We start from the raw sequence: 15,641 nt of genomic DNA, 5'->3' as shown, positions 1-15,641 counted from the left end.
AAGTTTTTGACTACCAGTAGGGAGAAAAAGGACAAAACATTAAAAAGACGATGTTCTACAATTGGATGAGGGAGATATAATGACAATCCAATAACGAGATGAAATAATAAACTCTCAGCTGTTTAAAACAGATTTCCCAACAGAAATCTAAAACATCCCACTGGAAATATTACTCGTATTAGGTATCACGGTGTAAAATTACCATCTCCCCCCCCCCCCCCCCCCGTTCAATTAAACTGTTGATACTGAAGGAGTAAGGCTGGTAATAGAGATGGAGATCATGGAGGTATATCAGAGAATGATAATTTTTGATGAGGGATAAATGTGACATCAGCCACAACTAGATTCAATTTTCATTTCTGGAGTCTACGAGCGCTGATTAGGAATGAAATGAGATTTTGGTTTGTGGAGTGACACAGACAGACGGGGACTTTCAGGTCCTTCTCTCTGACACCCCGATGACTAATCCCCGATGACAATCACAAATCCACCGTCCGCTTCCAGCCAGATTGAATTAGGCAAAAGCCATTACCTTATTAAATCACTCTGAATCAGGCGCCTGGTTTTTGGGGGGGGAATCAGCCTTTGGGCTAAATTATGCCAGCATACACACAGATGTTCTTTTTTTTGTGGGTCTACTTATGTCTATTTTTTTTAATGGCACTTGAACTCATTCTCTCACATTGAAAAAGAAGCACAAGGTAGCATCACCTCAACACACACACACACAAACAACCTTACAAACCAAATCTCTCATACATCAAAGTACGCCGAGCGCCGCCCCTGTGTGTGAGGCAGCGGGGTACACAGGCTGCGTGTGCCAGGATTTCCCAGAGTTCATCAGCAACTGTGCCGAGCAGATGGCCCACTGTGATATGGCAGAGTGGTTTTATGAGGCCCCTCCGAGGAGCCACCGTCACTGTGACCAACTGTGCCTACCGCCCGCCATTGGACAAGGATCATATAACAGACGGTTAGGGGGCCGGGGCCCTCGGAGGACGCTCCGCAGCTAAGCAGGTGTGGAGAAGGTGTGGGGCGGGCCGGGCTCGGCTACTGTAGAGGAACGGCCTAATGAGGTACCTAGAGATGGGCCCATGAATCATTATCAGCTCTGCTACCTTTAAGCCCCCACCAAATATGCACATCAGCGGAATCAAGGTGTGCCTGTGTTTAAAGGGGCTTTCAGAGTGAAAGTGCTTAACATGCTTTGAGTAAAAACCCCCAGGCAGTCAAAGCATTACACTCTACGCTAAGACCTTCATTTTCTCTTGATTATAACCTAACCATGAGGAACTACAGTGCGACTTAAGTGGAACTAATTAGGACTGAAGTAGGGCTCTTTCTTTCTTTGTTTGAGGCAGACCTCATGCTATAGCGAACAAAAAAATGGAGTCATGGTTCTACGATTAGTTCGAACACTATGAAGCATCTTTACCACTCACTAGCAGTCCTCTTTTGTCCAATGAGGATAACATTAAGGGATATTTCTGGTAGGAGCTGCTGGCTACGACAGCGGAGTGTAATCTCCTGTTATAGAGCCACTCAGATGAAACAGTACTCAGTTGCCTGGATGCCTCTCTGGTAATGAAGGCCATCAATCAGTTTCTTCTCACTGATCAGATGGATGGAAAAAGAGCTGGCGGCATGCGAGACCTGCGCCTCACACACACACAGAAACATCTGGGTACTGATGTTCAAACACACAAAGGCACTTAAAAAAAAGATGGCTGCGTTTGCCTTGAGATACAATCAGGCTGTCAGCCGTCCGGGGGCAAGGTAATCTTATTTGAGATCAGCGGTTGGAGTGAACATCAAATTAATGAATACCCACCCTGCCCACTTCCACCAGGTTGGTCACCATGACGATCGCCGCCGTGTTCTCCTGCCACACCATCCTCCAAAAGTCAAACACCGTCTCCTGCATGGGGCCTTTAAAAAAGAGAAGAGAGTATTTGTGAGTTAGTAAATTGCACTTAAAGTCCTTTTATTACATCATGTGTTGATCCTAGTCCCATTTTATAGTGTCCTTTGCAACAGAAGCCATTTTTTTCTTTTTGGGCTAAATCCAGTTATTCTGTCCTCTTGAGCTTTTTAACATCTGAGTTTCTAGATACTCTGTCATGGTGCATTGTATTTGGATTAACTACAGGAGGTTTCTTTAATCTGTCAATACATACACAGGCCAAAATATTCAGACTCACAGACAGAGTACTTTGCTACCTGAACATTTGAATTTCAATTAAGATTTTTGAAATGTTATTTCAGAGACAACTTTTTTCTATATTTTGAAACATGGCTGAAGGAGTTTGCTCCCATTCAGCCAAAAAAGCAACATAGAAGCAACATTTTATTTAAATATCACTGTAGGTAGGATATGATATTTCAATTAAATGGAACTTAAGGTTGTTGTCCGACTCTTTCAAAAAGGCCCATACCAAACAAAACTAAATAATTTATGAGTGTTGCCACAAATCTTACAATACTAGCTAAAAGTGAAAATTATTCACAGAGCCAGGGAGAACAGTTTATAAACAGTAATACACTGAATTTTCAATCTACACAACTCTCCCTGGATTAATCTTATGATTCGCATCATGTTTAATTTAACACATTATTCATCACTTCCTTTAAAAAAGACTATTCGTGTATGTATTATGCACTTCACTGATGTTCTTTATGCAGTGGCGACATGTTCACTGTTCACATGTTGCTTCTGTCTTCAGAGGCAGAAACAGAAACAGATCAACTTGCACACAATAAACACACACAGGGGATTTGAAGGTATTACAGTGCCGCAGCAACAATGCAGTTTACAGAGCATTTCCCCTCCATTTTCCCTTCTTGGATGGGACATTGAAAACCATGTCAAACCAGATTTATTTATAGTGCTTCCAATAACAGATTCATCGCAAAGTGCTTACTCTACAGCGGAGGATTTAACTACAGATGAAAACAAGTGAGTGTAAATAAATCACACATTTAAAGATGAGGCTAAAGCCTGTGTGTGTGTGTGCGTGTGCGTGTGTGTGTGTGTGTGTGTGTGTGTGCATGGCAAAGCTCAAAGTAATTACCACTACACCTCATCTGCTCAACACCAACCTTTCCACTGAACCAGACCCTACCGTGTCTGCTGAACATCAAAATAAATGAGCAGCGAGCCATTGAATGCCTCCAATATTTAAAACTCCACTGAGCAATAATTGTGCATTGATAGGATTTTAATTATTATTCTGGTTAATTAGAATTATTAATATTAGTTTTAATCAAGCACCAAGCGGAGAGAAAAAATTACTTCTGACAAATTAATTAGTGAATGCAAATCTCTGCAGTTGTGCATTCTCCTGCGATGGGCCAAATTACCTGGAGACATGACAAATTATTCAGAGACACACACTGAGACACGGCACAGACACAAACTCAACTTTCAGTCATCACTGTAATTATTTGGTAAATAAATTAAATAACCTTTAGCCCCTTTGAATCCTGTTAAAAAACAGGTCATGTAAATCAATTGAGTTATTCTTACAGGCTTTTGGCGGACAGTGTTTGGTCAGTCTCCAAGTTTTGATGTAAAATTCAACACTTTTTGAATTGTCATTTAAAGGGCACACAAGTAAATTGTACTAGAACATGTTTACATACTTTAATGTTCAAAAAACCTATTATTTTCCCCATACGGTCTTTCAAAATATTACCGCATCACGTCAGTCTGAAAGGCTGAATTTGGATGCCAGTCTCTTTAAGCCCTATCTTAAATATACCCTTTAAAAGAGACAAACAAATCTTAGTTTTGATGCATCGAAATGTTGATTAACATGCATCAGGAAGGTTGCAATCAGAGTTTTTCTTGAAAATTAAACATTAGGCCACATGGAAGCCCTTATGAATAACACAACTTAATGTGGAATATTACTGAAATAAAATGGTTTGTTTACTGCTTGAACGGGACACATGTCCCAATGTCTTCACTTATTCAAACATTGACTGATATATGCGGTTTTCATATAGGTAAGAAGACATTTGCTCTACGGCCCGTCCACACGGCGGCGTGCGTTGAAGCTTCAACGCTTCTGCCCATTCACTTTGGTTGGGGTGACGTCACGCTTCGCCGAACTGCATTGTGGGAGTGTCGCTACGCGTTGCTCACGTTGCTCGCTTCAAAAGTTGAGCAATTTTCTACTTTTGAAGCTTTGACGGAAGCGTCAGCCAATCAAATCATATGCCGGTACAAGCTCTAGCCAATCAAACCACGTGCCCTTGTGTCCGGGGCGGGAGATTCATGTGATTGGTTGTTGGTCGAGTTTCAGACACGCCCACCTGCAAGCTTCAACGCACGCCACCGTGTGGACGCTGCGTTACTCTTCTCAAAATTAAGGAGTTAGGGTTATCTTCTAGCTAGTAGTTAAAACTACAACATTATGGCAGATCTCAAACTAGGGATGTTTGTCTATCATGTCCAATTAGCAAATCAAGGTAAAAGCACTCTTAAAACAAGCTTTGTTGCATATAAACAGTATTTAATCTTTTGATCATTCAGTGGAGAAGTTATGAGACACCAGTTGCAGCAGCTCCAGCATCCTTTCCCATTATTGAAGTGTTTGTGTTCCTTATTGGGTTTCGTCTTCTGCAACAACTTAATTTCCCTCAGGGGATCAACAAAGTGCCATCACCATTTTAATGACTCGATTGATCAACCCGTGTTTTGATTTGCTTTCTGTGGTGCCTAAACTGTTTTTTAACGGTCTATCCTCCAACTGTACTCAAGCACAGCCTCATGCAACATAGTTTAAATCAATTTCTGCCAAACTGTGCAGTGAAATTTGAGAGACTTCTTGGAGAATAAAAAGATAAATGACTCCAAATGATCCCCACAATCATGTCTCTGCAGCCAGCCCATTTTCTCTGGAAACATTTAGCAGAGAATAACAGTTGATGTTTTGTTAAATTAAGAATTTAACTTCTGCTCACTTATTTCCATCCCAAATTGGATAGCTCAACATTTTGGAACAAAACTCAATATCTTCCATTTTTATTCCCACATTTCGGCGCTTTGTCTCGATTGTAACAGTAAGACCTCAATCTCCAATTCCAGTCACTACCAGCCTCTCCAATAACTGATTGAACCACCCACTCTGCTTCCTCCTACACTTGTCCCCGAAGGGAGGAAACGCACTGCTGAGAAGTTTGCGAGAGGAAGACTGAGAAGCAGGACAGCTGGTGTGTAGGACTTCAGGAATACAATAACACTTGGCATTGTGTGGCAAACCATCCAATGTGAGGCTCGTGCCAAGCTTCAGCCAGCCAATTTATCTTCGCATTTACATGAATAGATTCAAAATAGGTGAAGAGCAGACGGTAAGTAGTGCTGAACTTGATGACAAGTTAGGAAGCGAGTGAGTTTGGCACCTGATGAATTGCTTTATAAGAAAAAAATGGTCACAAACATAAACAATGGTGACGACAAGAAGGAAATTGATATCTATACAGTAAGGCTCATTCTCTACTTTTTCAATCATTAACTTAGAATGACATTCGAACAGACCTTTCCATTCAACACTAGATAGCATGATAATCAGAGTGGCGGCCATTTATATGTGTTTGGTACGCATTGAACTACGACAGTTGAAGTGGGGTACTTCCGTAAATCAACTTGCTAAAATTAGCTTACTACTCGCCTACTTAGGTTTTGCGGCAATTGCAAGTACTTTCGTAAAGTGTAGTACAAAGAATAGAGTTGCATCTTTTGCACATAATCACCATTTCCTTGCCTCTAGAGGGGAATTAAGGATTGCTGAATTTCATTGCTTTATATTTTCTACTGAATGTGACAAACCTCACAGCCCCACTGACATCTTTTGTCACCATAACAACTAACAACAATTGCAATTTCTACAACGAGCACCGACTCAAACAATAGTGATGATCAGAGTGAAGTTGGATTTTTCTAAAGGCTCGTTCTTTTGTGTTTCTATGAAAGAAATTGAATGACAGTTCAAATCAGGACAGTACGGTCAGAGTGGCAGCAATTTTTAAGTGTACCTTTGCAAAGAACTATGATCATTGCATAGGGCTCGAGTTTAGTTAACAAGTAGCTGATTCACTGAGGTTAGGTTTTAAGCAAGGAGAGGCTTTTGTGCACCATCTCCAATGCCTTGCAGCTGAGAGGAATTAAGGATTAAGTCACTTCATATTTCTTCAGGTTTTCTATTGAATGTGACACTTTTGGGCTGACATGTCTTCTCACCACAACTAACAGCAATTGCCATTCGTACAACAGGCATGACATTTGCCCTTTGAAGTTTTTCAAGGAAGAAATTGGTTTGAGAGATCACTCGAGGAACTACGCGGCGAGAGCACTGTTTCTACGAGCTGCGTGAAGTCTAGTTGAAGAAGTTTGGAGGAGGCACTTCACAGAGGAAGTACACCAGTAGAAGCTTCACTTCCAGCTGTCAGAGTGCTGCTGCAGCCGACGCTGTGTTTTGGGACCGGGCCTGTTCCTCCTCAGAAGCGATGAGTGTGACAGCTGTAGAAGTCCCCCAGCCAGGTACGCCGCAAAAACTCCCGATCAACGTGCGAGCAAACACACTCTCAGACAAACACATAGGCGCTGTGTTCCCTCTTGCCCATTAATATTACATGCAGCAGACTCTGGCATAATGTACACTCACTTATCATTGATTTGCTCTCTCTCTCTTTTCCATCTCCAACCCTCCCGCCCCCGGTGGGCTTTGAGATGTTAACCTGTAAATAATAAAACTTTTGCGATGCTGGTGACATTTGGTGCTTGTGAAGGAGGGGAGGGAAGAGCGGAGAAGACCAGAGGGGGAACGCTTGATGAAATTGAACCCTTCGCCACATCATGAATATTTTCCACATCACCAGGAGGATGCAGGGACTTATCGGAGCCGTTTGCACCCCGGCTTCAGTGCAATTCACAGTCTACACCAGGAGGAAGCTCATGTCTGATCGGTATTTAAATGATCCGCAGGACATAAAAATGGACAGAGGCAAGGCGGCAAACTGGGAGGGCTGAGCCGCATGCACGCGTTCAATTTCGCTAAGTAGGTGAGCTGTGGCTGGCGTTGAATTACTCAAAGTCAGTTGTGGTATTCCTCCAGCAAAAAAAAAAAATCCCTGGATGAGAGAATGACCTACATAATGGGTAGCGGAGCTGAGGTGATGAGGCTTTTATGGAGTGACAGCTGTTCTACCTGCCGTTGTCACCTTGACGGAGCAAAGGGACTCATCAATAAAACCCAAAGTAATGAGTGTCATTGTAGTTTATAGCATAAGAGAACAGGGACAACGTTACGCCACCCGTCTGCCATATTAAGCACATCCTCAACCACCCCCACAGCCAATTTATGGGTACGATACTTTAGCTTATCCAGCACTATTGGGGGTGTCATCACTTTCTGAGCTACCGTTGGTCCCAATGGGCATGAGTTGAAGTGTCACTCACTGAAAAACTTTACTGGGGAAAGAGAAGAGACTACTTCCTAATTTTTTTTTTCGCCAACTGTGCCAATGCCCAGGTGCTTTTTTCAGGTGCTACAGTATGCAGTTTTTCTGACTGAGAGAGACTCGTCTGTGTGTGTGTGCTCCTATCATCTCTGCTGCTCAGTGTCAGCAGACTGAGCCTTCCTTCCCGTCAGTCTGCTGGAGCCGATGATGAATTATAAAAGCGCCCGTTCTCCCAGAGAATACAGATGCACACACACACATCACTTCAGGGGACATTACATTGACTTACATGCATTTCCTGGAGACTTATCCAAACCTTAACCAACACATGCCTAACCCTAAACCTAACCAAGTCTTCACCCTAAAATTAATGATTCCCCTCATGGGGACCTCCAATGTGTCCCCATAAGGGAAGCGAGTCCCCACACCTGACTGTGTAAACAGATTTAGGTCCCCACAAGTATAGTAATGCTAGGACACACACACACACACACACACATACACATGTACCAGCCATTGTTAACCAATCAGAAGTGGCCCATGATAGAAGGTGTTTTTGAAAGTGCCTGCCTTTTCCAAATGGCTTCCAGTGGAGCTTTCCTAGATGCTTTGGTGAAACAAACCATCTGAGTCAGGTTAGTAATGCTCCATCACATGTTTCTATTACAGGGTGAATCTTAAACTGAAGCTTGACTTTAAAGCAACCCAACGGAGGTTTCATGTAAGTTTAGTTCTTTCACTCGTAGCTTGGAGATATGGCAGCATTTTACAATACATTTCCATTGGGTCGCTTAAAAACAAATATCGCAATATCTGTCAGAAAAATTACACACACACACACACACACACACACACACACACACACACACACACTGTTGTTGGCACTTATTATGCAGGCTCAACGAGAAAACAGGCGCTAATTAATTTGAATGGAAACACGTTTGGCTTCTTGTGCTTTTCATCTTGGAGAGGGCTTCCGTGACTGCTGATCTCCATATGAATATTTTTAAATGGAATATGCCATGCTCTTAATGACTTTGGGATAATTATAGAAGTCAAAGTAATCCAGTTAAACTGGGTGAATGTGCCGCTTGGGTTAGATGAGAGAGTTGGCACCTGACGGACGGCTTAGTTTTGAAGGGTGACTCTGTGGTCAGTGTATATCAGGTGCTGAGCATACAGGCAGACACACTGAGCGGCCACTGCCCTGATTGGTATGCCATCTCTTCCTGAAGTAAGAGCAAACAGAGGGTTGTTTTAATTGAGACACTGAGGAAGAGAGGCAATGCACTAATAAACAGGTAATTATGCAACTCCCAGCTCCACCAAAGCAGATTGTGAATCCATTAAGGCCCCTTCGCAAAAACGCCTCTTCCTTTTTTTTTTCTCCTCTAAAGTGGTACGCAAAATCCCCATGCACGCAGCAGCCCCCGTTGTGTGGGAGTGAGGCTCTCGACGCAAAATTCATAACAATTAACCATCAATCAGACTTAACCTCTAGGGTCACGGTAAGTGCTCCTCGCGCTGCCAATCTGCCGGCCAGATTAACACAGTGACAAAATGTGCCTGTACATGTCAGCTAATCCATTTATTTATTCAGCTTCCTCCCAGACTGCCTGATTAATCGCTCCCACACCACCGATGGAAGGGAAGAGACAGAGGGGGAGAGGAAGCGTGCTGTTCTGTTCGCACAGAGGTCCGTAAGTGTGTGTCGGCGTGTGTGTGTCGGCGTGTGTGTGAACGGCGCAGTACCAGATTCCCCGAACACACACTTGACTGAGCATCAAAGACGAGTTTTCAAGAGCGTATGTAAACAACGATGGCGATGTTCGGAGAGACACCTGCACACATCCATCCGCCCCAAACACACAGACTTACATTCTCCCCGCCCTCTCAATACAACCCAGAGTGCATTGCAGTTCTCGCAAAGTTGTATTCTTACCTTGAGTGGCGATGTAGTGATTTGGCCTGTGGTAGCCCTGAGAACAGACAAAGTGAGAGAAGAGTCAGTTTGTCTTCCTACTCGTCAAAGACAAGCTGTTTTGGGGACATACATCTTAACAATCACACATTTGTCTGTTTTCTGACGGTGCAGGTTGACCCCTTTCATGCAAACTCACTTTATTTGTACATCACAAACCACAGAACATATTCAAACTTCATGGGAGACCAGTTAGCAGCTGTTGCTTATTTTAGATGTCACGTTTTGGCAGCAAACATTTACTTCACTGGTGCTCCACCTTAAGAGGGATCATTGAGAAATGTGTGAGCGGCGCTAAAGAAACAGTGTGCATTGTCAGGCTGCCAGCTGTTTGCTACTGTACACCAATTCACTTCTTTGTTTGAACATCTGACGGAGGGAAATGTTAGCTTATGATGGATGCATCTGGATACGGGAGGAACAAACACTCTCCACCACACACTCTATATGCAGCACACCTCTGGAGTAAGCAGCCAAAGTGTTGATAATCCCCAAGATACAACTAACAGCACTGATCTTCACAATAGGCCCCTAGTCTCACGGATTACTCTAATCCCTTCAAGTTTTATTTGTCCAATTCCTTGTCTTCTCTCCAGAGATATGAGGCAGGAAACAAAACATTAGGACTTAAAGGCTCTTCCCTGGCCCTGCCTCCTCTTGATTGTCTGTCTCTCTCTCCCCCCCCCCCCCCCCCCCCCCCCGACCCCCTCCACACACCCCTGCTGCTCTGCTTATCTCACTCATATTCAATTTAACTTGGACTGTGATTAACGCTCCTCCAATGAAGGGAGAAAGACACAAAGGATATTTCCCTCTCTCTCTCTCTCTCTCTCTCTCTCATCCACGGCTCTCTCAGCTCATTCAACTGTCCTCCATTTTTAATGACTTCTTTATCTCTGGACTGAGGAGGAGATTTGTTTGTGCTTTCATGTAAGTTCTGTCAAGTAAAGTGGAGGCCCAGTACGCCCGTCGGATTAGAGGGGGGAGAGTCTGGAAGAAAGGAGTGCCCTGACAGTGACTGTCAGGTGAGTAGAGCTCACTGTAAATGGACTGCATTTGTTACATGAGCTGCATAACAGTGTTTCTTCATGATCAAGACACAGAAGAAAATGCAGAAAAGTCCATGTTGAAATAATTAATTGAACAGGCTTTGTTTCCAGGGATGTGTGATTTACTAAAGGGGAATTCAATATGTGCTATGCTCTCTGTATTTTGCTGCATTGCTTATCACAATTATCATTAACATTAATTCTTTCCAGCAACAGCGGGACACAGAATGTCTAAAATAAGCAGCATGGAGTGCTTTTGCCCGTGGGCATGAATTTGTATTTCCAGTCTGAATATCATTAGATAGCCCACTTTTTTGCAAATCTAGGGTACTGTCTATCACCTACAATAGAAAATACATTTATATAATAATTGGCAAATACAATTCGGATACAAATATAAATGCTTATTATGTTCACTGCAAAGTGTAACGTCCTTATGCCACACAGAAGTCACACGGATGAGCATCGCAGGATAAGTAAAAGGGCAAAGTGAGAACTTGCCCTTAGGCCTCGGACCCTTAGGGGGCGCTGAGAGCCCCAGATTTATTGAGCGTCAGCTGTTTCTGGTAATTTATGGCATTTTTTTGTGATTATGCACAATCAATGCACCATATAAACTTTAACTATAAGGGCCTTAAGGTGGATTCTGCATTATAAGCTGTCCTACCTGATTCCCAAACTATCCGATGGATTTAAGGTCAAACTTGCTCTCTCATTTTCTTGCCTCTGAATATTTGTTACTCTTCAGGCTTCAAATTCGTCCGAGCAGAAAAAATGTCAATTCTCAGCCGTGATCCGTGATGACAGACAGTAGGATTAGGATACTTAAGATAAACAGTGGACAGTTGAATTTCAAAAAGGTAGACCGCCACTTTGTCAAATGTACACTGTGCATATTTCTGAATTAAAGTGTGTACTGGTTTGGGTAAATGATCATTAACAGTGAGTCAGTGAGGTTGCCAAAACAGATACAAAACAAGACCATAAACCAGTGATCATGCTTTGGTGTCAGGAGTATTGCAGTAACACAATGTGTTAACGGAGAGCATTTCACAGATACATCTGGCATTACAATGTTGCATTAGCAGCTAACAGTTAAGTTCAATAAAAGCAAAATTGCAAACATGGTTCCTTCTTATGTTGATCAAAAGTATTGCTAACAATAATTTGTTGTACATAAATGTCATCATAGGGACAGGGCTACGGTTACCTGAGTGGATTCATTTCTGTGCACATGGTAAACTCAGTAGCATTATTTTACTACACAGTGCACAACCCCGGCAATCCTCTTTGTGCCCCGTGTGCACACAAACACAACTCTGCAGACAACAGGCCATTACACGGAGTTTCTCTGCTTCCTGAATGCTTATGAAAATGCTCAATCAGCTGCAGAGAAAAGAAACATACCCCAGCAGCTCTGCTTACTCGCACATGACTCGAAATAATCGTCAGTATAATAACAAACACTGTGGGAAATGTTCTACACATAAGAGTTTATTGGGCAGGACAGGCTTCTAGATGGGTTAAAAAGCTTTCTGAAGAGCAAAAACATCATTACCCATCTGCCTGCATTTCTACTAAGTACTTTTTCAATGAAGCTGGCAGAGCAGCGGAAATCCTTTTCAATCAGAGCCCTCTTTAATATGCGTGTATTCTTATCTTATAATGGGGCGCTCTCTATTGTGTGAGTCTTCTCCGGAGCGCCCCTTTTCGCAGCATAATGGGCCATAAACTGAATAGTGGGGAAAGGTAAATAATTTAAGCCCCCTGCATTCGCCGTGGCACACCTAGCATTATGAATTTATGTTTGAAAGCGTAACAAGAGATTACAAATTACCGCATTAGAGGGGCGGGAGAGTAGAAGATGGGGAGACAGAGTTAGAGTTCTCTCCTGAGCAGAAACCACTTAGAGAGTCAGGAACATCACCAAGCCATTACACATGGAGTGGAAGCATCTGCTCAGAGAGGCTGCTGTGATTGGTCACATCCTGCTATTAACACTACGATCAACAGCAAATCAGGTCAGACCACAGCTTCGGTATTGTGTGAGTTAAGTGGGTTGGATCGGTTTTCAACTAAAGGCATGTCTCACGCCACTGTTTAATGACTTTTACTTACTGTAGAGTCACACAAGTGCATGTTAGCGCTGTGCTGCAAGTACTCTCCTGAGGTAAGATGTATAACGAAACCTCTGTCGATAACTGCTGAGTCTACTTTGATTCACTAGTCTGTGCGTGAGGGGTTTTCAGTGTCTAACAGAATACTTGAGGAGACTTGTGTACTTGAAGCAGAGTGAGGCGGAAACAAAAGCTTTGCCATATTTCAAGAACATCCTCACTGAAAAATGGACACTGGTTGCATGTCCAATGGCCAGATGTGACTCAAAAAATAATAATAATAATAAAGACCTTGCCGAAAAGGTAGCAGATGTGTCACTTTTGTATTATGCTTTGAAATGATTTTAGATAAGAGATCGATGTGCGTGGTCTAAGACTTTCAGATTGGAGACCGTTAGTTTCTTTTAACCACGATCCATACAACCAATTAGTTGCCTCACTGAACCTCGGCTACAGAGGTAGAAAATATAAAAAATGAAATCATTTTTGCATCTCAAATATTGTCTGTTATTGAAAGCAAAGACAAATGACCTGTCATTTAGGTATGAAGAGTTTTCACTGTCACCTAATGGGTAAAAAATGTTATAATTATCATGTAAATAAAGCAGAAGACTTATGGTAGCCATACTAATGTTATTTTATGCAATTTCCATTAAGCTGCTTGTGGTTGTGACGTTTGAGGCACCGTATTGTGCTCTCTTTGTGTATCTTTTCTCAGTTGGATCCATCCATAACAAAGCTAATTAATCATCCATTGAAACTCTCCCCTTTTTCTCCTCATTTTTCCAGCGTTCATGCTGTTGTTCAAAGCAAAGTCCAAAACTATAACCTCAGTATCCCCCGTGCCTTTTTTCTCTCCCAGCGCTGTCAGCCTCTGATCTTCATTCCTCTTAATATATCCAATGAAAAGAGTGATACAGCAGCCCTCTAAAGTTGAATATAAAGGCAGTGTGTGTGTGTGTGTGTGTGTGTGTGTGTGTGTGTGTGTGTGTGTGTGTGTGTGTGTGTGTGTGTGTGTGTGTGTGTGTGTGTGTGTGTCTCTGTCTGGTTCTGTATGTGTGTGTTTGATAGGCAGGCAGAGCTTTGTCCCTCGGGCCCCTGCGACGACGGCACCAGCGCCCTCTCTCTCCCCAAGAGGAAGCGCATTGACCTTTGCGTTGGTGGCCCTGGCTGGTGTGTGTACTTACATCAACGTAATTTGCATTAATGTAATCGGAGCTCTGTTCCCCCTCCAGGGCCTGCAGCCTGACACGGGAGTGATCATCTGGAAGAGAGGCAGAAGAAGAAACCAGCGTTGAATTAATCATATTAACGAGGGCATCAGGAGAAGGAAAAGCGGGAGAGGGACAGGGAGGCAAACAGAAAGTGGTGATGGAGGAGTGATCAGACTGGCATTATGCTGCGGTGCAGATAAAAACAGGCTGGAGATAAGCATTGTGGCTGATGAATGGCTGTTGTCATGTGACCTGAGCCTGGAGCACAAACACAATAATGCTGCTTAAAGTGGACCTATCATGCTATATTTGAATAATATAGTGTAGGACCATACCTATATAAGGCATATTTATACTTTATATTTAAAAAAATACCAAACAGATCATGCATTTTAGGCATTCCTCATTTCACTCAATTTAACACTGTCTTTGCATGGGCTGATTCAGTGAGAACAGCACCACCTACAGGCCTGGCATATGTACTACAGCGTCTCCAGCGCTTTCCAACGGCAATGTCCGTGGCTGTCTCCTCCTGATTGGTGGAGTTGGCCCAATAGCCGTAGCGCCACTTCTGTGACGTCATAGAAGTGTTCAAATCTGGATCAGTCTGTATCAGATCCGTTGCAGCCCCTTTTTAAGAGATTTGGGTATGGAGGAAAATAGAGAGGGTTGTGTTTTCTGACACTTGGTGAGTTCCCTGGAACACCGGGGACACATGTTCATGTATCAAAGACGTACAAAAGTGCATTTTGCATGATGGGTCACCTTTAAGTTTAAAACCGGATATGAAAATTAGCAAAAACTTAAATGAAACTTATATTTTTGGAGCCTTGACTTTACAGCTCGATGAAAAACCTATTTCTGGTTAAGATCAGCAGTGAGAATGGTTATGATAGGCCAAACTGCAATACAATTATTTGGAATAAGGACAAATATATATGGTGACATGGATTTATGAAATAGGATCCATGCCTCGACTACATTTATATATTTTGTGTCATTCATTTCCATCTTTATTTAAATTTAAATAGATCATTTGCATTCTTAAGTAAATTCAAAGTAATCTTCTAGTTTTCTTATAGCAGCGCTCAACGAGACTTAGCTGAACTGTCCAATCAGGGTAAATCAGCCAATTTGCATTACAGCTCAACTGTTGAGACAACTTTGAATTGTCAATATGAATAAATAGTGATATTCAATTCAAATTCATTTTTTTAAACATTGCAGAGGCTACATGTTACGTGCAATTTGCTGCATGGATTATTTCTCATAACTGAAAAGACGGGAAGATGAATATAAAAGTAGATCGGAAAGGTCAAAGCTGCTCTCGTTGGCTGATAATAAAAACTCTGTTTGAGCAGCTTATAGTTATCCAGAGTCACAAGCCCGGCCAATAAATCAGCCGGAAGAATGGGAACGGCACACACAAATTCATGAGCGCTCAGGAGGTGCTTTGTACACACATGCAATAATATTCCCATATCGGTTCTTCATGCGGTTCTCATCCTTCTTGGCAGAGTCCCATGGCGCAGACTGTCCTTCAAAAAAGCTCTGAAAAGACAGAAAACAGAGAGGGCGAGATGAAATATGGTGTCATGTGTGAGCACTCTAAATGATAACCAGGCTAAAGAACACAGTCTTCCTTTTGCAGATCTACAAAAAAAGGAATGGAGCATTGGCAACAGGAAAGGAAGACACAGGGAGAGATATATCCACATCATTATTGGACGTGAAACACCGGGAGGGTCGAGGAACCTGGGGAGCTGTATCAAACAGTGAGGGCCATTAGGGCAGAGGCAGCGGGTGTCACGCTCAA

The 15,641-nt window shown here is 42.7% G+C and overlaps 1 protein-coding gene across 4 annotated transcripts in view; it reads right to left on the bottom strand.

Annotated features, from left to right (window-relative positions):
* Positions 1 to 1,801: 1,801 nt before the first annotated feature.
* Positions 1,802 to 15,641, bottom strand: part of ptprma (protein tyrosine phosphatase receptor type Ma) — a 139,156-nt gene continuing 125,316 nt past the window's right edge. For all 4 annotated transcript variants that reach the window (XM_079648547.1, XM_079648549.1, XM_079648550.1 and 1 more), the window contains 4 exons: positions 15,289 to 15,376; positions 13,799 to 13,875; positions 9,407 to 9,443; positions 1,802 to 1,929 (listed from right to left, as the gene is read on the bottom strand). In XM_079648547.1, coding sequence (XP_079504673.1) covers positions 1,817 to 1,929; positions 9,407 to 9,443; positions 13,799 to 13,875; positions 15,289 to 15,376 — 315 coding nt within the window. In that variant the 3' untranslated portion in view covers positions 1,802 to 1,816. The remainder of the gene's footprint in view (positions 1,930 to 9,406; positions 9,444 to 13,798; positions 13,876 to 15,288; positions 15,377 to 15,641) is intronic.

This window comes from Notothenia rossii (assembly GCF_949606895.1).
Source record: "Notothenia rossii genome assembly, chromosome: 9".
NCBI classification, from domain to species: Eukaryota; Metazoa; Chordata; class Actinopteri; order Perciformes; family Nototheniidae; genus Notothenia; species Notothenia rossii.
The sequence above is the reverse complement of the archived record's forward strand: the minus strand, read 5'-3'. Positions and strand labels throughout refer to the sequence as shown.